The 21,973-nt window shown below is 55.3% G+C and overlaps 3 protein-coding genes across 3 annotated transcripts; 1 reads left to right on the top strand and 2 right to left on the bottom strand.

The window, feature by feature from the left end:
- Positions 1-82: 82 nt before the first annotated feature.
- On the bottom strand, positions 83-3,119 carry MAD2L1BP (MAD2L1 binding protein; the record flags this gene model as incomplete). The annotated part of the gene is given in 3 exon segments (XM_084283699.1): positions 83-2,294; positions 2,776-3,074; positions 3,077-3,119. Coding segments are annotated over 3 exon segments (873 nt in total). The 3' UTR covers positions 83-1,763.
- A 1,014-nt stretch (positions 3,120-4,133) lies between these two features.
- On the top strand, positions 4,134-12,634 carry GTPBP2 (GTP binding protein 2). The gene is made up of 12 exons (XM_084285363.1): positions 4,134-4,370; positions 5,487-5,513; positions 5,789-5,973; positions 6,281-6,389; positions 6,906-7,103; positions 7,400-7,574; positions 8,224-8,443; positions 8,847-8,982; positions 9,349-9,407; positions 10,136-10,307; positions 10,581-10,745; positions 11,129-12,634. Exons 1-12 carry the CDS (start codon positions 4,158-4,160, stop codon positions 11,324-11,326), a joined length of 1,857 nt encoding a protein of 618 aa, XP_084141489.1. The 5' UTR covers positions 4,134-4,157; the 3' UTR covers positions 11,327-12,634.
- Positions 12,635-12,765: 131 nt separating this feature from the next.
- Positions 12,766-21,839, bottom strand: POLH (DNA polymerase eta; the record flags this gene model as incomplete). The annotated part of the gene is made up of 10 exons (XM_084285362.1): positions 12,766-15,416; positions 15,818-15,981; positions 16,545-16,610; positions 17,013-17,136; positions 17,424-17,543; positions 18,574-18,677; positions 20,699-20,868; positions 21,201-21,412; positions 21,493-21,627; positions 21,703-21,839. 10 exons carry the CDS (start codon positions 21,837-21,839, stop codon positions 14,609-14,611), a joined length of 2,040 nt encoding a protein of 679 aa, XP_084141488.1. The 3' UTR covers positions 12,766-14,608.
- Positions 21,840-21,973: the final 134 nt, after the last annotated feature.

Raw genomic sequence — 21,973 nt, 5'->3', positions numbered from 1 at the left:
ATAACAGAGTATGTAAACAGTTTAATGCAGTAACATTGCACTCATTTAGGGGATAAAGCAGAAGGGAACATGCCCCTTGATCCTCAGAACTAAGGCGTCTTTTCAAAAGCTTCCTTAAATTCTTGAGTGCCAGCATTCTTAAAGACGTGTTACAAGTAGCTTTGGTGGAAGTGCAGAAGGGCTTTGATCTCCTGAGTACATCAAACACTCCTACTGAATAGTTCAAGTTACATTTCATTCGAGAGACCTGTGATTACATTCCCAAGTGGGCAGCTGCACATAAGGCAGCTTGCTTTATTTTAGCAGTTTTCCCCTGGAGCTAGCTTTAGCAGTTACTACACATTATATGACAGTTGTCAGAGGCTAGTAAGGCAGAGACTGTACTCCTAGTGTTCTCCAAGCTCAAAAATATGAACTTAACTAATTTCCTTCCAGTTCTACAATCTTATTCCACGCCAAAATGTCAGACAAGCTTAAAATAGGTAACAGGTATGGAAGGTTACTTCACCCTCTGATCTCCTTTCAAAGGACTCTTAGCACCCCATCAAGCAGCTTTTGCTAGCAGATAACTGCAAGCAACCTCACTGCCAGTACACTAGAGCTTCTCTTCAAATCGGATGGAGCTGTTAAGCTCATTACATTACAAATACATGCACAGCTGATTCAAGACAACTCCAGCAGATATCTAGTTCTGGCACATTGTGCTTTACAGGTTTCTCTCCCTCCCTCCATGTCTCATTCTGTACTAGACATTAGTCCAGAAGAAAGGATTCAAGTTCTGCTTCCTGGTAAGACGTTCTGACTTAAAGATAGTGCTGAACTTGATAGCATGCCCCTTACCTCCTCTTCACATTTCAGAAACTTTTAGAGTCTAAGACTCTGAAATATCTGAAAGGCAAAAGCAAGCAAGAATTTTGCCTTTTTTTTAAAAAAAAAAAAAAGTGAGAATAAACTAGCACATTGGGGCAGGAGTCCTAACTTTCTCTGAAGAAGGCTAGAGAATAAATTGCTTATTCCTAATCTTAACTGTATATCAAACTGATTGTCAGCTCTGATGGACTAAAGGTTAGTAGAAAACAGGAAGAAAACGTGCTCCCCTGCCTCCATAGGACTGCTTAACCTCTTTCCACTGCCTGTAGAAGGCACTGTGCTAGGCATGAAGTCTCCAACTGCTGAAAAGTGCCACTCCTTAAATTGTTAAACTGGAACTGAGTCACGGGGAAGCCTGATTTTGTGAAATAGATGGGCAAGCACTTCAGTACTCGAGCCTGATCAGACTGCAGGAAATGTCACCTTTCACAGCAGTGGGGTAGATAAAAATAGTTACAGCCTTCATTGTAACGGCCAACTATATTAATAATTACATACATTATCTAGAATCCCAGATAATCAGCTAACATAGTCATTATTACCAGAGATATGGCTGCAATAAAACTCAGAAAACTGTATCCAGTATTTGTCAGTTCAGCAAATCTGTGGCTAAGAAGTTTTATTCCCAAGACACTAATTCATTTCCTATGCCTCGGGTCAGGTCCCTAATGAATCATGGTATCTGTATGCAATTGTGCCTTAGAGGATATTTGCTTTCAAAGACAATTCAGGATACGAACACGGAAGAACGCAGTCCAGCTACAGGAAGGCAGTAGGTACCCTGGGGAAGAGATCCAGATAGATAAAAATGTGCTGTTGCATTTGATAAAATTACCACATAAAGCAGCACCAAAGGTTATTCAATACTCCATTTAAATTCTACAGAGCACAGGTCATTCATGAAAGCCCTTGAGCGTCACTGGTGCTTGAAACCATACGTAGTCCTCCCAAGCAGAAGTCGTACTCGAAGGAGCTGAGGCACTTATACTGATGTCTCCATCACAGGACAAATTAACAGTTAGTTTCCTTCCCCGGGTTGGCACTTTATAGTTGAGCTTGGGCCGGAACCATTCAACACCACAGTCGCGGTGTCCTTGGAGCATAACAACAGTGCCCATGGCAGGCAGAGCTTTAAGTTCACTGAAGACATCCGCTATGAAGAGCGAGTGAAAGAGCTTACGCATGCAGGATGTGGTCTTCAGGCTCTCCTCAGTGCTGCCCACACACACACCCTCCAGGTTGAGCTCGTAAAGCTCCTTGGGACTCACGGCACTGCCTCCGAGCAGGATAAGGACCCGGGGAACCAGAGTCAAACTGAACATCACTTCCAAGTGCTGGAGCATTCCCTCCAGATCCGTCAGCACCTGCTGGCATTTCTTGCTTGCCAGGTCCACAGAGGGTGGCTTTTTAATCATGTCCCCAACCTGGATGGAAACCGAAACAAAAAACAGATTAGCACATTTATGAAGAAGCAGAGAGGGCCCCAATGCGTTCTTCAGAAAGCATGGCACATGCCCTCCCTGAAACTTGAGGAAGATTCGTAGGGTTTTATGCTTCTTTTAAAGGTAATGAAGTATTCTCATGTGAAGTCAGAAGGTCTAGGAATAACAGGAAATGCCACATTACTGCTGCTCAATTTGAGTCTGCATCAAGCTACCAATGAATCTTAAAGATAAGAAAACCCATCTTTCAAAGGCCGACTTCCACCCTGAAGCCACTTCAAAAGGCTTTTGCTAGTCTTATTTGTGCAAGGAGAGCGTCGCGTTTTGAGTGCAAACTGAGGCAAAAGGGGGTAAAAATAACAACGCGCTGAGCCCCGCCAGCTACTTCCCGTAACGTTGGCGGAGTTTCTCAGGAAAAAATAAAATAAAATAAAATAAAAAAAAAGCAAAACCCTGCACCCACCTGCGAGGGCCGCCGGCAGAAGTACGCGAGCTGCTCGTAGGGCAGCGGCAGCTGGTGCCGCTGGTACAGGACGTGCTTCAGGAGCTCGCAGGCGAAGCGGCAGCAGCTCTCCCGGCTCACGGCGCCCGGGAACACCACGGACACCGTGGGGCTGAGCGGCACCGCCATCCCGCCGCGATGAGGCCCCCTGGTGAGCCCCGGGGCTGCGGGCGGCTCGGCGGGAAGCAGCGGGGCCGCGGGGCTCGCCCCCACGCCCTCTGCCTCAGCGCCCCCCGGCGCCGCCATTTTGTCGGCAGCGGCGGCTCCCGGCTGGGGTTTGAATGGCCGCCGCCGCGGGGCACCATGGGAGCGGCGCCATGCCCGGCCCCGCGGCTTCCGGAGGGCGGTGGGGAGGGAGAGGAGGAGGAGGAGGAGGAGGAGGGGGCTCCGTCTGTGGCCGCTCGGTGGCTCCGTTTTCTCGCCACCCGCCGCGCTGAGGCGGCGTGGTGCTGCTTGCACCAGCCCTAAGGCCTCCCTAAGCATGTGTTGTCCCTGGCCGCGGCGCAGTGGGAGCCTTCCTGCAGCCAGCGGGGTTTTTCTCCCCGCATCTCCCGTGGTTGTCACAGAGCTGCGGCTGCCCCTGCCCTCAATGCCGGCCCGGTGCCCTCCCCGCTGCCTCCGTGGCAGCGCCTCCCCGCGGCGGAGGCGGGGAGCGGGGCCCGGCGGCGGCGGGAGGAGCGGCCCCGTGTTTGGCAACAACGTGGCCGCGGCCCCATTGGGCGCAGCCGCCGAGCCACGGCGGAGGGCGGGCGGTGGGACGAGCGAGCCCGAAGCAGCGAACTCAGTGACAGCGGGACGGGGGCGGGCATGGCAGGGCTGTCCCCAAAAAGCCCGCCGGTCTGGCTGCCGACCCCCTTTTAGCAGCAGGTCGCGGTGTCTCTCCGAGCAGCTCGAGCCGCTGCCGTTTCTGCGCAGCTGATGGCGAGCATCTTCGCAAACGCGCTGCCTCCCCGCCCCTGCCGGCAGCCGGTGGCGAACGAGCGGCGCTCCGGGCCCTGCCGGCGAGCTGCCAAAACGCCCGGACCTCCGCGGGTACCCCCGGGAGGCACGGAGAAGCCGCGCAGGGCGGGGGGGGGGGGTGAAAAACGGCAGCGGCTCCGCGGGACTCCAACTCCCATCATCCCCCGCGAGGCGGGCTCCATAGAGCAACCCGCGGGGCGCGGCGCGGGGCGTGCCGGGAGCTGTAGGCGGGCGGCGGGCGGTGGGCACGGCCTCGCTTTCCCGTGACGCCGCGCAGCGGGCGGGGAGGGGAGGGGAGGGGAAGGGAAGGGAAGGGAAGGGAAGGAAAGAAGGAGGGAGGGAGGGGGGCAACGGGGAGCCCGGGCGGCGAGCCCGGGGCCGCCATGGACTCGCGGGTGTCGGAGCTGTTCGGGGGCTGCTGCCGCCCGGCGGGCGCCGCGCTGCGAGGGCGCGGGGGGGGCGCCCCCGGCACCGGCAGCGGGGGCAGCGGCGGCGGCTGCGGGGGGAGCGGCGGCGGCGGCGGCTCGAAGGCGAAGAAGAAGAGCGGGCGGAGCCGGGGGGGGAAGGCCAACAACCCGCCCTACCTGCCGCCCGAGGTGAGCCCTCCGCCGCCACGGGGCTCGGCGGGGGTCGGGGGTCCTCGGGGGAAGGGGGTCCGGGGGAGCTGTGCCCGCCCCGGTGCCCCCCGTGCTGCGCCCCAGCCCTGCTGGGCTCGCAGCCTGCCCGGGGGGGTGACACGGAGGGGCTGGCAGGTGCCCTCCGTGAGCAGGATCGTCCCCTGCAGTCGTTGTTCCCCTCGGCCCGAGGCGTTGTCAGCGCCGCTTCCTCTTCTCGGCCACCCCGCTTGCTGCCTCGCCTCCCTCTGCTGCCTTCAAGCAGACCCAGCCCTTTTATTTGGGGTTTTTCTTACCCTCCGCCAGCTGCCGAGCGCTAAGGGAAGCCTTCCGCCTACACCCTGTTCTCTGCACAGCCCCGCTGCCCGAGAGCGGAGCTGGCAGCTCGGGGCTTCCCTCCCTTGGTTTTTGGCCACCAGGAGCTGGGCTGTGGCTAGCAGCTGGGCTAGGAGGCAGGGAGAGAGGGCTGCTGCCTCTCCTGACCTGCAAACTGGTGTCCGGGGGAAAAGGAAGCGCTGAGCGTGGGCTGGCAGAGTGCTCGGCTCCTGGAGCTTAGAGCAGACGAGTGCAGAAGTTACTTGAGGGTATCAATAAATGAGCAAATACACAGCAATTTTTGTTCCCCATCCCCTGTCTCTGTGCACACCGGGCGATCTGAAGGTGCTGGACGAGGTGGGAGAGGGATGGTTTGGCTGGCAGTGTGGGATGTGAGCGGGGAGGGGGGAACGCACTTCATCATACACTGTACGTTTTCTGAAACTGGAACTCTCTGTGACTGTCCCTAGCCTTTGCTGGCGGTAAAAAAATAAAAAAATAACCCACCCCCCCAAAGCGGTATGATGCCCTGTGTCACTCTCTAGTTTTGTCACCTGGTTTTCATCGTTGTTTCTGCTGTTTACATCACACAACCTACAGTAAGTTCCAGTTTAGTTTAGGAGTGAATGGCAGAACGGGCTGTGACCTAACAGTATGTTCCTGCAGTTTTCCCTCTCTGAAACTGTCAGTACAAACTGCAGAGTATCTGTACAGCTGATATAGCCCGTAGAAGTCCCTGCTGGCACAGCATCTAACCTTTGTTTTGTTTTATTCTCTGACCAGGCAGAAGATGGGAACATAGAGTACAAGGTGAGCCTTTTGTGGTTGCAGGAAGTCTTCCTCCCAGACAATTACCTTGCAGTGAGTAACTTATGGGGAGCACGTCAAAGGAAGGGACAGAAAAGCAGCGCTGTACTAAAGAACAATCTCTGTGTCTAGCGATGCCCGGTATGCTGAGCTGGAAGAGTTTGATCTCGGGGTTGGTGGCATTGCTTCATGGGGTTGATTTAGAGAGTTGCTGGCTCGGGCAGTGGGGTTCCCTCTGCACCCGAGCTGCAGCTGTAACTCCCTGCTCTGTTAAACAGCTGAAGCTGGTGAACCCCTCGCAGTACCGCTTTGAGCACCTGGTGACGCAGATGAAGTGGCGGCTACAGGAAGGCCGCGGTGAGGCCGTCTATCAGATCGGTGTGGAGGACAACGGGCTGCTGGTGGGCCTCTCGGAGGAGGAGATGCGCGCCTCGCTCAAGACGCTGCGCCGTATGGCAGAGAAGTACGTCTTCCCTTTTGTCTGAGGGACCCGCGGGTATAAACAGCCTCCAGTACAGAGACTTGGCTCCGGGAGTCCCCAGAGGAGCTGGTGGCTCCGTTCCACAACATCTTTGTATGACTGAAATACCCTTATCATGAGGCTCTGGAAATAGGAAGGCAGCTCGAGGACTTTTTGGCTTAAAGCCTGAGGCGCCTGCCCTGCTATTCCTAGCTTTTGTCCCGTTCCCTTTGCCAGGTCTGACTGTGCAGGTACAAGGGGTGCCGAGTACAAGCATGTGTCTCACTCTTCCCTCCTGTGTTTGTGCCAGGGTTGGGGCTGACATTACGGTGCTGCGGGAGAGGGAGGTGGATTACGACAGCGACGTTCCAAGGAAGATAACAGAGGTGCTCGTGCGAAAGGTGCCTGACAACCAGCAGGTAGGGACCTGAGATTTGGCTGTCCTCTTCTGCTGGCAACTTACAGCCTTCACATAAGAAACTTGCTTTTGGGATGGGAGCCTAAACCCTAGAGGCACTTTACTCTAGATTGGGCCATAGCAGGTGCTTTAAAGAGCTGCCAAAGGGCGACTTTGAGGACAGTGCTTTTTATCTCCAAGGTTGCGGTTGCGGCAGATGCCAAGTAGCAGAGATTGGCTGGATCAGATGCGAGAAACTATTTTGCTTCTTTGACAGCAGTTGTGATGCAGCCCAGTGTGCAAACAAGGAAGAGTTTAGACTTCCTGCTGATGAGTCAAGTCACAACACCCAAGAGTGTATCACAACTCCTCAGCTGTCATTTGCCATGAGCAGGAGCAGAATCAGAGCAAGATTATGCTGCAGTGTCCATCGTGGAAGGAAGCTCTCCGGGGCACGTCTCCATTGCCATGCAGTGCTCACACACACCCAGCAGAGCAGCAGTTTGGTTTCATTTTTTTTTTTCTGTTTTTCCTGTAGTTCTTAGACCTGCGAGTGGCTGTGTTGGGGAATGTGGACTCAGGGAAGTCAACCCTGTTGGGCGTCCTAACGCAAGGCGAGCTGGACAACGGACGGGGCCGAGCACGCCTCAACCTCTTCCGGCATCTCCATGAAATCCAGTCAGGAAGAACATCAAGCATCAGTTTTGAAATTCTCGGCTTCAACAGCAAAGGAGAGGTGAGGGAGGGGACTGCTGAACTCAGCTGGGAGTGGTTGGGATGGTGGAGGAGAACAGGACTACCCTTCTGTTACAGCACTGAGGGGGACATGAGAGAAGAGAGGTGGCACAACTCCGTGTCCCCTTAGCTGAACTTGAGTGCTGCCTGCCCATTTGCAACAGAAGTAGTTTCTTGCACCCGTGGTAAATGATCTCTCTTCACTAATTTTGAGGTTAAAGTGGACTGATAAGAGCTGCCTCTTCCTTCACTTGCCTGCTGAGGCTCCTCCACTTACCAAGTCCTCATGTTCCTCAGGTGGTAAATTACAGTGACTCCCGAACGGCAGAAGAGATCTGTGAGAGTTCCTCCAAGATGATCACGTTCATCGACCTGGCTGGCCACCACAAGTACCTGAAAACAACCATCTTCGGCCTCACCAGCTACTGCCCGGATTTTGCTATGCTGGTGGTTAGCGCCAACACCGGCATTGGTAAGTCTGGTGCTGTCTGCATACACCAACAGCAGTGTGAATAGAAATGGGGAATGGGGGGAGCAGGTCTTTGTTAGCAGTGGTAGTTGGCAGAAAAACATTGTAGTCTGCGAGTCCCTAATGATTTTTTTGTAGGCCAATGCCTGTGAGTGCCTGGGAGGGGAGCAGAGCTGGGTTACCAGTCGTAAACCACATTAAACAGTGCTCTGGACAGAGAAGCTTGTTTGGAATTTGGGGCTGTGTTTGTTAGGGGGAAAAAGAAAAAAAAAAAAAAAAAGCTTTTACATATTCTTAGGGGTGCTGAATCCTTCAGCCTTGTGAAAAGGCAGCTGGAGTTCTCCCACATCTTTCTGTGACATTTTTGTGGTTGTTCTCTGGCAAACTGTAGCTCAAGAGGGAAAACTACCGCCTCTTTCTGAAGCAAAGAGATCACTTACAATAATTCTGGGTTGTTTTTATTTTTCTGGAATGCTCTTGGTTTTTGTTGAAAAGAATAATGTCGTTTGTTCCTTGCCTGATGGACTGAGCAGTTGGGGTGAAATCTTGAGGGTGGGCAATTAGGAGGGCCTAATTGGGTGACATAGCTGTCACGTAAGCAACCAACAGTGGTGAATGCTGCTGCACCAACACTCTCACTTCTCTCCTGCAGCAGGCACAACACGAGAGCACTTGGGCTTGGCCATGGCCCTCAAGGTCCCCTTCTTCATCGTCATCAGCAAAGTTGACTTGTGTTCCAAAGCCACCGTGGAGCGGACAGTGAAGCAGCTGGAGCGAATTCTGAAGCAGCCGGGCTGCAACAAGCTCCCCCTGCTTGTCACCTCAGACGATGATGCTGTTACAGCAGCCCAGCAGTTTGCACAGTCTCCCAAGTAAGGGACCATTCTTTTCTGCTGGGACCAGGCAATTCAGACTGGGCTGCTGTGCGGAGCTGGGAAAAGGTGACCACAGGGGAGAGCAGCACATTTTGAACATCTGGGCTCCTCATCAGGTTTCCTACCTCTGCGTTTTTTGCCTCCCAGGCATTTTTCTTGGCTCTGGGAGCAGAAGGTGCCAGAGGTTTCATGGAGCTGCTTCTCCAAGACAGAAACATGGGTTGACAGAGGGTTGGCGCCTCAAGCAATCGCTGAGGCAGGGGTTACTGCAGATTTGCACCTAGCCCACGTGCCCTCCTGCTCTGGCTGTTTATCTTTGTAGTCTCTGTCCTCTTGCTGACTGGGTAGATTCAGAATCCCAGCCACCTTCTGCTTACTCCTCTTTCTTTGTGTCTGGCAGCATCACCCCAATTTTCACACTGTCCAGCGTTTCTGGGGAGAACCTGGATCTCTTGAAAGTCTTCCTCAACATCCTTCCTCCACTGACCAACAGTAAAGAGCAGGAGGAACTAATGCAACAACTCACAGAGTTTCAGGTACATAAGGGTAGTTTGGCTCGTTTTATTACTGCACTTGTTGTGCCATGTGACAAACATCTGGGAACTCTGGACACCACAGGGAGAGACACGGTGAACTCCTGAGCTGTTGGTTCAAGTAAAGAAAGAACTCATTTCTTGAAAAAAGCCTGGTAGGCTAGGCTCTGTCCTAAGCAAGGGATGTACATTCAGAGAGAGTTTTTTTTTTCCTCTTAAAAGGCAGAGGGTCCTCTAAGACAAAGGTTGTAGAGGCTGATGAAAGCTCTCAAGTGGTGCCTGATGCCCCCTGGGTGGGCAGCTTGTTCTCATCCTGGAGTGCTGTTCCTTAGGTGTCTGAGCAGCTTGTTCCTTGTTTCCCTGTTGCAGGTTGATGAAATTTACACTGTGCCAGAGGTGGGGACTGTTGTGGGAGGAACTCTGTCGAGGTAAGTGAGGCCAGGCAGACGGGCGTGGGTGTGTGTGGTTGCTGGGGTTCCCACAAGGTTACAATTACCCGCTGCAGGTGGAAGCAGTACAAAGCTCCGTGCTGACTCCTGCCAGATAACTGGGCCAAGGGAGGATAAAGCCCTGCAGAGTGCTGGGAGGTGCCCTGAGCAGATCATTGCTCGTGCAGTGGCAAGCAGCGTGATAGGAGTGTGACCTGGAGTGTGCTGGGGGAAGGCACGCTGGTATCTAGAGTCAGCAGAGGTTAGTCAGGATCCCAAGGCGTTGCTCTGCTTCTTCCTCAAGCAGGGGGAGATGTAGAAGGCAAGTCCCCTGACCCCAGGAGAAGCTAACCTCATGCCACCCCATGAGAAGTCAGCTGTCCCTCAGCGTTTGGGAGTGATCAGGGCAGTTTGGATAAGAGTGCACTAACACAAAACGGGTGGCAACTGCAGTCTCCCCAACAAAAACAACGCAGTGTGGCAGAGAGACAGGCACCGTGTGAGGGATATTTGGTATTCTGAGGGGTGATAGTGTGGCTTTTGCTCCTACTGTAGGAAATCCCTGTCCCCACCAGTGTTTTGTCCCTGTTAGTTGGTCCCACGCCTGGGTAAAAGCCCAAAGGCGCTCACCTCCCTGGCCCTGGGGAGTTTGTGTAGGGTGATCTCAGAGGGTGCATCTTCCTCCCTGTCCCCTGACGAGCTCTGTCCTGCCGTTGTGCCCCGGCCAGTGGGATCTGCCGAGAAGGGGAGAGCCTGGTGGTCGGCCCCACGGACGACGGGAAGTTCCTCCGGCTGAAAGTGTGCAGCATCCAACGCAATCGCTCGGCCTGCCGCGTGCTGCGGGCCGGCCAGGCAGCCACGCTGGCCCTCGGGCCTTTCGACCGCTCCCTGCTGCGCAAGGTGGGTCCTGATGCTGCCAGCTTCATCTCTGCTCCAGCGAGAGGGACTGGAGGCTTTCCTGGGGATCCCCAGTTGGTAGAGAGGGAGTGAAGGAGAGATGTTTGTAGAAAACCTGTTGGAAGGGAAGGAAATGGCCTGTGAAATAGGGTGAGTACTGGGCTGAGAGTGGGGTGCAAGGCCAGGTCCCAGAGTGGAGATGTTTGTGGTTTTTGGGTGCTGTTCAGAGGCTGGGGGATTGGCCCTAACCGGTCTGAGCTTTGGGTTGTCGTACAGGGCATGGTCATGGTAAGCCCCGAGATGAACCCCACCATCTGCTCGGTGTTTGAGGCTGAGATTGTGCTGCTGTTCCATGCCACGACTTTCCGGAAAGGCTTTCAGGTGACAGTGCACGTGGGGAATGTGCGGCAGACCGCTATCGTAGAGAAGATCCATGGAAAGGTAAGGCATGGGAGGAAAGTGGAGAAAAACACACCTCCCTGTGAGGTTTGCTGGGATTCTGCTGTGTCCCCTGCTAAAGCGAGGGGCTACTGCTATCCCGAGTACTCGTGTCCCTTCCTAGGAGCACACTCCATCCCTTTACCCTCTACCCATTTCCCCTCCCAACGTGTTAAAGAGTTTCCTCCTCAGCAAGACTGAGGAGGGGGTTGAGCTCTGCCTTCTCCAGAGCTTATGTTTTCTTGCCCTCCCCTGCGCCAACAGCAGTGGGAAGGACTCAAGCCGTGCAGCCTGAGGGAGTCAACCCGCTCGTTTGTTTCCTCCTCTTAGCACCTGCGTGCACGGACAGGGCAGGTGGGTCTAAGCTGTGCCCTTTTTCTCTTCAGGACAAGCTGCGGACGGGAGAGAAGGCCGTTGTCTGCTTCCGATTCATCAAGCATCCGGAGTACCTGAAGATCGGAGCCAAGCTGCTTTTCCGTGAAGGAGTCACCAAAGGCATCGGGCACGTCACTGACCTCCAAGCCATCACCACCAAAGAAAACGGCCTGGAGGAGTCCCTGGGGCCTGGGCAGCTCAACTTCTGACTACCACGAGGTCGGAGAGATCTCCGCTCACCGACGGCCGGGGAGAAGGATGGAAGCTCCCGTGGCTCTCCGAGTGGTGCCTGGAGCTGCTGCTGTCCGGTTCTGGCAGGGGTGGCCATCCTCCACGCTGGGAGATGGAGCCTCGGAGAGTTTCTCGCCTTCAGTGCCATATGAGGGGCAAGCTGAGCACATTCTCCGCGTTGCCTGCCGCTTTCGTTACCCTGCCCTCCCTCAGAATAGATCAGAGGCACCTGCAGACCTGGGCAGGCAAGTTCTGGCTTTGTTTACTGTTTGGAAATTACTGGTTGGGAGGAGCAGAACCCTGGGAGACGAGCAGTGAAGGGATGTTTTCCCACCTCGCATACGGGATCTGGCCCCACTCCAGCTCTCCGAGCTCTGGGTTAATTAACGCAGCACTTCCTCGGGTCACCCCGCAGCACGTCCCTCCGGGCCGAGGGGATGGAAGAGGCCCTGCTCGAACCTCTCGAAACGCGTTCAGGACCCTTTTTCACCATTTTAACCCTGGTTGGCTTTTAATCTGCGGTGTGTCCCTTCGTATGCTGGTTTTGCATCACTCCAAGCCGAGTGCCTGACTGTCGGGCGGGCGCCCTGTCCCCGTGCACTCTGTCAGCATCCCACTTTCGGACTCGGAGGAAGCTGTGGGTGGTGCAGGACGTTTGCACTCGGGTCTGCTCCTCGCAGCAGCAGAGCAGGAGGCTGTGTGGCGGTGCAGAGCGGGGCCCGGGCCCTGTGCTGGCACGGGCAGGTTGTTTTTGTGGACGTTCGGTGCTGCCAGCCTGTTGGCCGCAGCGGTTTGCAGCTCACTGCTCCTCACACGCTTGCCTTAATGTGTGGGGGCAGGCAGCGTCGCTAACACCAAGGTGACTTCTGCGTAGCTGTGATTAGATAGCGACGGGAATTGCTTTCTTTTTCTCCTCAAGAAAGACTTTATTTTTTTCCCTTGCCACTGGGGCGTGCTGCGAGAGGAAAGCTGGTGCTGCCAGCGAGGACTCTGGGCACGAAAAGTGGAGCACTTCTGTTTTTCACTCGCTGTCACGCAGCTCCTCCAGGCCCCTCTGAGCCTGGAGGGTGCAGCAGGGGCTGCCGAGCTGTACATAAGCTTCTGGTTTTGCTGCTGACTGTTAAATCGTGGGGGTCAGCCACGAGCACCAGCCCTTCAGCCCTGCATCGTGCTCCTTCTGCCTTTGGTGCTAGAAAGCTGCCCTGCGCGGGGGGTGATGCCAGCTGGTGGCAGCCGTGTCCCCCAGCACCGAGATATCACTGTACAGAATAAAGATGTTTTATTGAGGTGGCTGGAGTCGTGCAAGGAGCGAAGGCGGGCTCTTGTCCTGCTGCCCGGGTGCTGGGTCACCCCTTCCTGAGCTTCCTGCACTCAGCCCTATAAATCCCGTGGCGTGGCGTGGCGGGGCTGCTGTTTACAGCCTTGCCCTCCCGGCTTATCTGAGCGAGCCCGGGGTGGCCACGTCACCCTGAGCACAGCACTTCTGGCTGCTGCTTCCTCATGGTCACACGTTCGTTCCCTCCCAGCCCGGTTAAAGGGATGCTTTCTAGGGCACAGACCTAAGCCCCGGCTTGTTTTTAAAATAGTGTCAGCCTTATCAAGGGGTTTGCCAGCGCCGCCCAGGAGAACACGTCGTTCCCTGGGGCCGAGCAGGGGCAGGAGGGCTGCCCGTGGAGGTGACACGGCACTGAGGGGTTGTGCCTGCTCTCTGCGTGGTTTTGTGGCAGGCAGTGGCACCTGCTGAGGCCGGTCCGGCCAGACATTTAGGATGTGAGGTGTGCTGTCAGCTCAGGAACGTGAGGCAACCCTACCGGATTGGTTGCTGTTTCCCTTTACACATGGGGACTTCAGGGAACCTGTCACTTGGCAGCGTGAGGGCTGTCATTAAGGGGAGGGACGCTGTAATTCCTTCTCGTGACTGCAGGCACGAGCACGGGCTGTGCCCTGAGCTTCTCAAAACTTGGTGACAGCTGCCAAGTCGGTGGAGGGAGAGCAGCTCGGCGGTACGAGCAGGGTGCTGCCCTGCGGAAACGACAGCGTGCAAGGACAGCTGCACTTTGCATCAGCTGCTGCCCGAAAGGCTCTCCCCCTGCTGAAGGAGGGGAAGGCTGCAGCTGACGAAACCCTCTGCAAAGTTTCCAGCCCCCACCCGGCGCTGCTTTGACGTGGCGAGTTCCCTCCCCCTGCCTGGAGCCAAACCCTTGCGGCTGCACAGCTGGAAGAGGCCCCGGGCTCTCGGCAGAGCCGAGCCCTGAGCGCATCTCCTGCCCTGCAGGGCACCTCCCCTTCTCGGTGCCTGCAGTGTCCGTGTAAGATACTCAGCTGTCTCAGCTCCCTTGCCTTTTGGGGAGGCTCTCACATGTGAACCGTGGCCCAGAGAGCTGAACAAGTTGTTCTGCCAACCAAAAACCAAAGCAGGTACCTCTAATGGAGCTGTGTGTGCTATCACCCAGAGCCTATGAGGAGGAGAAATGTGGTTACACTGTCAGCCTGTGTGACTAGCCTGCTTCCCCCTCCCTGGCATTAGGACTTGGGCATATGCATCAATGGCAATTACCTGGAACTAGCGTTGAGACTTCAAAAAGCCCACTGAAAGCATGACCCTGCTGCTCCAGCCTCCTCAAAGCAGGGAGCAGTCTTTCCTGGGCGCTCCAGAGCTGGTGGCAAGCATCATGCACTGGACTGCTACATGGAGAGAGTTGTCAGAGTGTATATTTAAAAAAAAACCCTTCTGTAGAAGAAACCATGCCGTGGAAAATCCATTTTGGTGGAAGAAAAAAAAAAAAAAGTGTTGCCCTACTGAGTAGAGAAGGGAGATGTAACCAGCAGACTAAGCTACTGTACATAAAATACAGCAAGGGCCAGGCCTGCAACTGCAGCCAGGGGAGAAAATCACGAGGTGAAGGCTTCCTCTGAAGTGACTGGATTTGGGTTCAGGCCTGGTCTTGGCTGGAGATGCCCTAGGATGAGCCACTGTGCTCCCAGCAGCTGCTTTTACACCGATCCCATCCCAGGGAAAAGCAAGAGCAAGATGTGAGGATGATGCAGAGGCAAGCGAGCTGCCACCAGCCCATCTGAGCAGTTTGCAAAGCTGGGTACATCCTGCACCACACACTATTCATCAGTTCCAGTTCCTCTTAGACTTGGGGTAGAGATAATTTATTAGACTTCTCCGCATTAAAACCCGGCAAGGCAGGATAAAATCTTTTAACCCTATCTAAAAACGGCGATTATCTAAAAACTCCCAGCCCGGCTGGATGTTAAGGAGGCAAGCGTTTAAAGAAAAAATCTAAAGTTCTTGTCACACCTTCCCTAGGGCGCTTTGCACTAGATCCTGCCGGAGTCTTGGGCTTGTTCTTTGCCTTGGCAGGAGAGCTGGCAGCTGCAGGCGGAGCCGTGGGGAAGCTGGCCTCCAGGAAGGAGCTTTGCAGCTCCACAGCGAAGTGGTAGTCCATGTGCTCCGGGAGCTCCCACACCAGCACGTGCTGGCCACACTTCTCACAGCGCTGCTGGTCCCCCGGCGAGGCAGGAGGGAGCAGGGGGAGCTCGGGAGAGGGCGGCAGGTTCTGCTCGTTGCCTTCCACAGCTGGCTCCGATCTGCGAAGCATCCTGGAGCTGGGTGGGGTGGAGGGCGTCTGCGTGGCATCAGACAGCAGCGTCTCGCAGGGAAGAAGCCTCTTGCTCGGAGAAGGGCTCCCCTCTCTGGGCCTCTGCTTCACGGGGGACTCCAGATCACGCTGCTCAGAGGCAAATCCAACAGCAGCTCCCTGCGGGTGCTCTGAGGAGCTGGTAGGAGCTGGCAGGCTGCTTGCTGCTGCCTGCGACTGCCGCTTTTCTGCTGCCTTCTGGAAGAAGGACTCAATAGCGTTAGCTGGCTTCTGCCTGTGCTCTTTGCTTGGGCTCCTGAAAAACTTGACCCTGGGCCCCCTGCCAGATGTGGCTTTCGCACTGTCAGTGCCATCGGGCTGGGTGTCACTTGTCAGGAAGGCGGCGATGCCCGCAGAAAGGAGCGTGGGGGCCTCCGAGAACTTGCTGGCTGAGAGCAGCACGGATATGAGTGGTGGAGACCTGCAAGGGACAGAACAACAGCCACTCAGACACCACCCTGGGAAGCAAAACGCCCTTTGAGGTAAGGCTTCAAGCAACATAAAACGTTCACAGGCAGGGGAGGGAGGGAAACTTGCAGAAGAGCTTAGTCTGGGTATCTGGCAAGGGGTGGGAAGGAGGTTTCCTGTGAGAATTGCTATCTCTGCAACACAGCCTCACGGACACAGCAGGCTGGGTTGGGCAGAGCAGAAAGCCTCTTCCCAGAACAGCATTTCCCCCATGAAAAAAAAAAAAAGCACTGGAGCCAGCTGCCAGCCTGCACTGCCAGCCCACCACAGGCTGGAGCTGCGGTGGGTCCTCAAGTCAAAGACAGAGGGCAGGAGGGACACGAATGGACACGAATGGCTTCCTCCCCCACTCACCAGGCTGCCTGGTGAGCCCCGGCCATGTTGCAGTTTTGGATGAGGGCGAAGGCATCGCTGTAGATCTTCTGGGCGTCGTAGCGGGTGATGGCGCAGAAGCGGGACAGCCGGGTGTCTCCCTGCATGCGGATGACCACCATGAGCTGCTTGGCCACTCGGTGGTTCTGGGAAGAGAAGAAAGACACAGCTGAGCTGCAAGCGACATCTACAGGGAAGAGCAGGAATGGCTCCAGAGACAGCCTCGATGCCCAGCCTGATCTCCCAGGGATGTGATACGGGACAGCAAGGACTTGCACAGCTGCCCCACGCAGGATGGGAAGCATTTCGTCCTCGCTTTTCTTCAAAGGGAGCTGTGCAGCACTTCTCGGCCTCCCTGCAGCAGCGAAGCTAGCAGATTGACCTCACCCTGGCCTGCAGTCTGCATTTTGTGCATTTGACCATATTCCAAGAGCAAAGGGCTTGCAAGCTGCAGTAGAGCAGCAGCAAGGCAGGATGAGGATGCAGCAGGCTTTAAGGACCATCCTTAGCCCTGCAGCGTTCTGGGACAGAGCCATCCCTGCTGGCCGGGCTCTCGCACACCTTTTTGCAGCACCTCAGCACAGGAGAACACCTGAGAACAGGCAGACCCTCCTCCCACCACCACCAGCCTCCTGCAAACAGCACCCCGGGGCTTCCCGAAGGCCTGGCCTCCTCGGGCACAGCAGGAAGGCTGCTGTCCACTCCTTACCTGATTCCTGTCCTGGATCAGCCTGGATTCCAGCTCCAAGGCCAGCTGCAGGAGCCAGTGTTGCACCTGGACAAAACAACAACAAACAGGATTGGGCCCATGCCCTCCCCAGAACACACGGAAGGTGCCTCCTCCCTCTTTCTTTGGGCTAATTACCTTCTTTCTAGCAACCAGCCCTGGAAGCTTGGCACCACAAATACCTTTTGAACAGCACAAGCCTATTTTGCTCAGGAAAATCATGAGGCTGGACCTTTTTGTGGAAGAGTTTGTCAACAAGAGATTTCTCTAATTCGTGGGACGCAAATCACTCCCTCCTACCAGGCCCCTAGCTCAGTTTCAGGGCACTGTGACACAGAAAAGCACTGTTTCTGCCAGCTAGTTTTTGCTTTTAATGTTCTTTTATTATCTGGTCCAAAGGCCAAGCTTTTTTTTTTTTTTTTTTTTTTGCCAGATGTGGGCTTCTCCTACCTCCTTCTGCGTGGCCAGGGCTGTCTTCCCAGGGAAGTTCTTGCTGCAGCCAATGGACTGGGGCAAGTGCCGATTTTTGACAGGTTCGTCATCAATTCCTCTGCACAAGTCGTAGAGCCAGGACCTGAAAGCCAGAAGAAGCATGAGGTAAAGGCAGCCAATGGAAAATGTAACCGTGGAGCAGGGCAGAGGAGCTGGGGACGGGCACAATGTTGTCTTGGTGAGGGCACCTGGGAGAAGCCAAGCCCAGAAGCCTGTTTGTGGGCCTGCTGCACCGCTGCTTCTGCCCCCTCAAAGATGTCACTGCATTTTTGCCTCCCAAGCTTCCAAACTGCTCCAGAACAACCTACAGTCAGAAGGCAGTTTCGGTTCCTGCCAAGAGCCAAACCGCAGCAAGCGGTACCTCCTTACCCTGTCTTGTCTCCGAAGTGAGTCTGGAGCTCCGTCTCGCTGAACTGCGCCACCTCCCCGATGTACTCCACTTCCAGGATGTCCATGATGGCAGCACCAAGCTTGCCCCCCAGGTTACGGCTACAGCAGAGACAAGAAAAGGAAATGAAACACCGTGGGGACGACTACAGTGAGCCTTTGTGCAGCAAAAGCTGATGATGTTCAAGGCAACCAGAAGCAGTCAGAAGTTTGGAGGGCAAAACCGAACACTTGGTACATAACAAGTCTTCTGCTTACAATAGAGGGATGCATAAGAGCTGAAATGGGAATAGCTCCTTGGCTCACCCAGTTTCAGCGCCTCTCTCAGATCCATCTTCAGAAGATGATCCCAAACTATGCCCTGAAGAGCACCTCACAGGCTCCCTGCTTCCTTTCTACATGGACAGAACCCTTCCCCCCAACGCTTTTCCATCACTAGTGACACACTGAAGGCAGAAAGCCACTGCATGCCTGAACACCGGTGACATTCCTCCAGACGAGTGGGGCTGGTGACACTTCCCCATGCAAGGAACAGCACTGGTGTGTTCAGAATAAAACCAGAACTGCTTTCTGGGAGCATGGCTCTGTCACTCACACTGGGGCACAGCTCTGGTCCCCTTGCCCAGGGCTGCTGCTGCCTTACGCCGTTACACCTGTGCATCCCAGCAGTCGTTCTGGGGACAGCTCTTCCCATGGAAAGGCTGCCCAGAAAACGCAGCTGAGCTCTTCAGGTGTGATTCCTTCTCTGGCACGGCTTCGACTCCCCAGCGTGCTCCTCTTGAACTGCCACGCACAGCTGTGAGGGATTCCTAGGAGGATTTCCTCTCCCTCTTACACATGCTGGCAAGTGGTTACTGTGGATGAAAGCCTTTGCTGGCTGATATAAATTGAGGTGAAATTTCTCTCTGTTGAGGTGGCCAGGAACCGTTTACTACCCCCAAGTCACTTTGGTTCTCCTTACACAAGGAGCAACAAAACCCAGACACGTACCCCAGCAATGAAGACAATCAGGGCCCTCTTCCTGAGGAAAGCCCGGATTGTGGGAGCACAGCACCAGCATTTCAAGCACACGCTCTCACCACAGACCAGCTCAGCCCAAGCCCCAAGCTGCAGGCAGCTCCCCAGCACTTACATGTTGCTGATGGGCATCTGGCGGAAGAGCTGCGGGACAGATCGTGAAGGTACCAGTGTCTGCCGGTTGGGCTTGTTTAACCCACAGGCCAGTTTTGCCAGCATCTGTAACGTGGAGGAGTGGAAAGCCTGTTATTACAAACCGGCATTATTGCAAAGCACTGTACTTAACGGCACGTGCTGCAGCAGCTGCTAGGAAGGACGCAGCATAATGCTGCAGAAGAAAATCTGCAAAATACAGAAGCTCTTGGAAGGGATGTCCTCTCACCCACCTGCTCTACAACTTCCCCTTCCACCCTAATCTGACTCAAGATCAAGAATACACAGACTAGCCAGAAATAAGCATAGCTTGTTTTTTAATTAAAAAAACAATGATTTTCCTCTTTCACTGCTTTACCCCTGTAACTAAACAAAGCTTCCTTCCCGCAGATTAAGCTATGATCTTTATTAGCAGCCTTTCTCACAGGCTTACATGTCCTCTCTCTTTTCTAGAGGAATTCCATCTTTTTCCTTCAACTCTTCATATTCAGTCATTTTGCAGACGCCCAATTATCGTTATTCTTGTTTCACTGGAGATTCTTCCAAGGCTACCCACACTATTCCTGTGGTGAACTGCTGCAAACTGAACCAGTGGCTGAGACTTCATGGGGAGAAGTAATCTACTTTTTTCCTGGCACCTAATTAACACATGCTGAAGCAGGACTTGCCTTTTCTACAAGAGCACCCCTGTTACTGACTCATCCTGATGACTGCCCACAATAACCCCAGACTAACTCCCAACTTACTGCAGTTCCCAACAATTTAAAAGGAAAAAGAACACCGGTTTGTGGCTCTGAGGTGAGTCGAGTTGCTTTTTCTCTTTCTGGGCAGTCTTTACCCGCCGTTAGCCATGCTGCGGGTGCTGCTCAGCCAGCTGCTGAGAGCTGCCCCAGGAGCACTTCATGCACGACAGCAGCTGCAGAAACAAACTGCCTTTGATGCTGCTGCAGTTGTGGATGGTTTCCTGCTGGGCGATATGCTTTGGGTGGTTTACCGAGAGCCCCTAACAGGAGATTCAGCCTATGCAAAGAGGGGCTCATCAGTTACAACTTTAAATATACAGGCTCTGACCAAAATAATAATTAAAAAAAAAGGATAAAGACTAAACAGATGTTTTGGAGCTCTCTCTGCAGAGCTAGCTGAGGAAGAGCACCGGTGTAGGAACTTCCAGTGGAAGGGATGCTCAGCTGGCCTTTTTGCCCTCATTAACAGCACTAACAGAGAACATTCCTGCTCTTCCTAAGAGCATCTCCCAGCTCCCAGTTTCTATGCCAGCGCTGTGTTTTATTTTTCAAGGGAAATAAGGAAATTACGATGGACTGTGCTGTCCCTAAAGAACCCTCTATCTATGCTATCAAGCACAATGCAGAGACCACCAGGTCAAAAGCCTGCACATTCTGCACAGTCACGTGCAAAGGTGCTTCCACAGCCTCTGTATGCACCAGCCTTTTCTGCAGAGGCTGAAACAAGCGTTAGGGGCTCTCAGTAAAACCACCCAAAGCATATCGCCCAGCAGGAAACCATCCACAACTGCAGCATCAAAGGCAGTTTGTTTCTGCAGCTGCTGTCGTGCATGAAGTGCTCGCAGCAGCTGGCTGAGCAGCACCCAAAGCGTGGCTAACAGCGGGTAAAGACCGATTGACCAGAAAGAGGAAAAGCAACTCGACTCACCTCAGGGCCACCAAACTGCTATTCTTCTTCCTCCAAGTCGCTGGAAAACAAGTCAGTAAAAATATTCCCTGGATGGACCCACTGTTCCCTAAAAAACAGGGTGCGACCTGCTTTAAGCTCTTGTGTTTTGTAGTTCTCCTGAGGGACTCAAAACCATTTTCTTCCTAGTAAGAGAAGTGGTTAGAGTACACCATGACCCCATCTAGTAAATTAACTGATTGCTGACCGCGCAGGCTACATCTCTGTGAAGAGTTTTCCTCCCCTTCCCAGATGCCCTATGATTTCCCTGAAGGCATGCTCACACACGGCTGCATTCCCCACTCCTCTTCCATCTGGCAGAGGAGCACAACAGCATCTACCACCCGTTCCAACCCAGCTACTCGGGGAAGACGGGCTGACACCTTCCACACACATACCTTGTTGTGTGAAATCCCAGCCGAGCACCTGAACCCAGTGGCTTTCTCCAAGGCCAACCTCATTTCTTCCACGATGACCGCTCCCATGGTCAGCTGCAGGTCGGGACAGTTGGGGTCATCAAAGGAGAGCGAGGCCAGCCATTCCTGCACGCCACGCTCCCGCAGCTCCTCTGCAAGGGGGACACAAAGGGGACCGGCGTGGGCATCGCTGAGCCCAGCAGAGGGGCTGGTACCGCTGCAAGCCCTACAGGGAAGAGCTGCGGGCACCCATAGCTGCGAGGGGGAAAAGCAGGCGACTTAGCAGCGGGGAAAACAGAGATCCTGGTCGCAGTGCTGCATCTCCAGAGGGGATGAAGCAGCTCATGCTCTGCCAGGGGATGGGGGGCACGAAGGGGAGCAGCAGGAGCGGGCTCATCCCTCGCAGCCAAGCTGTTGGAGCATCCCCATCGCATCAAGCTCCGGCCCGGCCACCGGGAGCCCACCGGGGCGAGCTTCTGCCTACCCTTGGCGGCGTGCTGGGGGTCCGGGCTGGCAGGCAGCCCCTGCACGAAGGTGGTGGGCAGCAGCTCGGCTGCCAGCGGCCGGCCCCGCAGCTCCCGCAGCCTGTCCCGAGCGCTGCCCGTCAGGTCCAGGTAAGCCTCGTCGATGCTGGCCCGCTCGATGGCGGCGAAGCGCGACAGCACCTCCATCACCTCGGCGCTGGCCTCCCGGTACCTGGCGGCCCAGAGGCTCAGCCGGGTGTCCCCGGGTGCCCCCGGGTGTCCCCGCAGCCCCGTCCCGCTGCCCCCGCTCACCGGCTGAGGTCGGCTTTGCCCCTGGCCTCGGGCACCCTGGCCAGCAGCAGCTCGGGGCACAGCGCCCGCGCCTCGCTCGCCCACATGCCGCGGGCCACGCCGAAGGAGCGCGCCTCGTAGCTCACCGCGATGATCCTGCAAGGCAACGGGCGGGCATGGCGCCATATCGCGACACGGCGACACGGGGAGAGACCGCGACGCGGCACCTACCCGCCGCCCTGCCACTTGTTGTACTGCACCACGGCGCAGGGCCGGCCGCGCAGCTGCGGGTCGAAGCGCTGCTCCACCTGCATGAAGAAGCAGTCCATGTCCACCAGGGCCACCACCCGCTCCCGACCCCGCGACATGATGGCGGCGGCGGCAGAGCGCCGGCAGCACCCCTCCTTCCCCTTCCAGCGCCACCCGCCCGACTGACTGACTGCCTCACCGCCCGCCCTCCCGCCACCGCGCCCCGCAGCCTGTCGGGAGCTGTAGGCGGAGC

This window comes from Netta rufina, assembly GCF_964035555.1.
Source record: "Netta rufina genome assembly, chromosome: 3".
NCBI lineage: Eukaryota > Metazoa > Chordata > Aves > Anseriformes > Anatidae > Netta > Netta rufina.
This window is presented reverse-complemented; position numbering and strand designations above follow the sequence as displayed.

Coding starts and splice junctions, on each gene's coding strand:
- GTPBP2 (XM_084285363.1), top strand. CDS start 4,158: ATGGACTCGCGGGTGTCGGAGCTGTTCGGGGGCTGCTGCCGCCCGGCG. Junction 9,408..10,135: donor GTGGGAGGAACTCTGTCGAG/GTAAGTGAGGCC, acceptor TGCCCCGGCCAG/TGGGATCTGCCGAGAAGGGG. Junction 10,746..11,128: donor TAGAGAAGATCCATGGAAAG/GTAAGGCATGGG, acceptor TTTTCTCTTCAG/GACAAGCTGCGGACGGGAGA.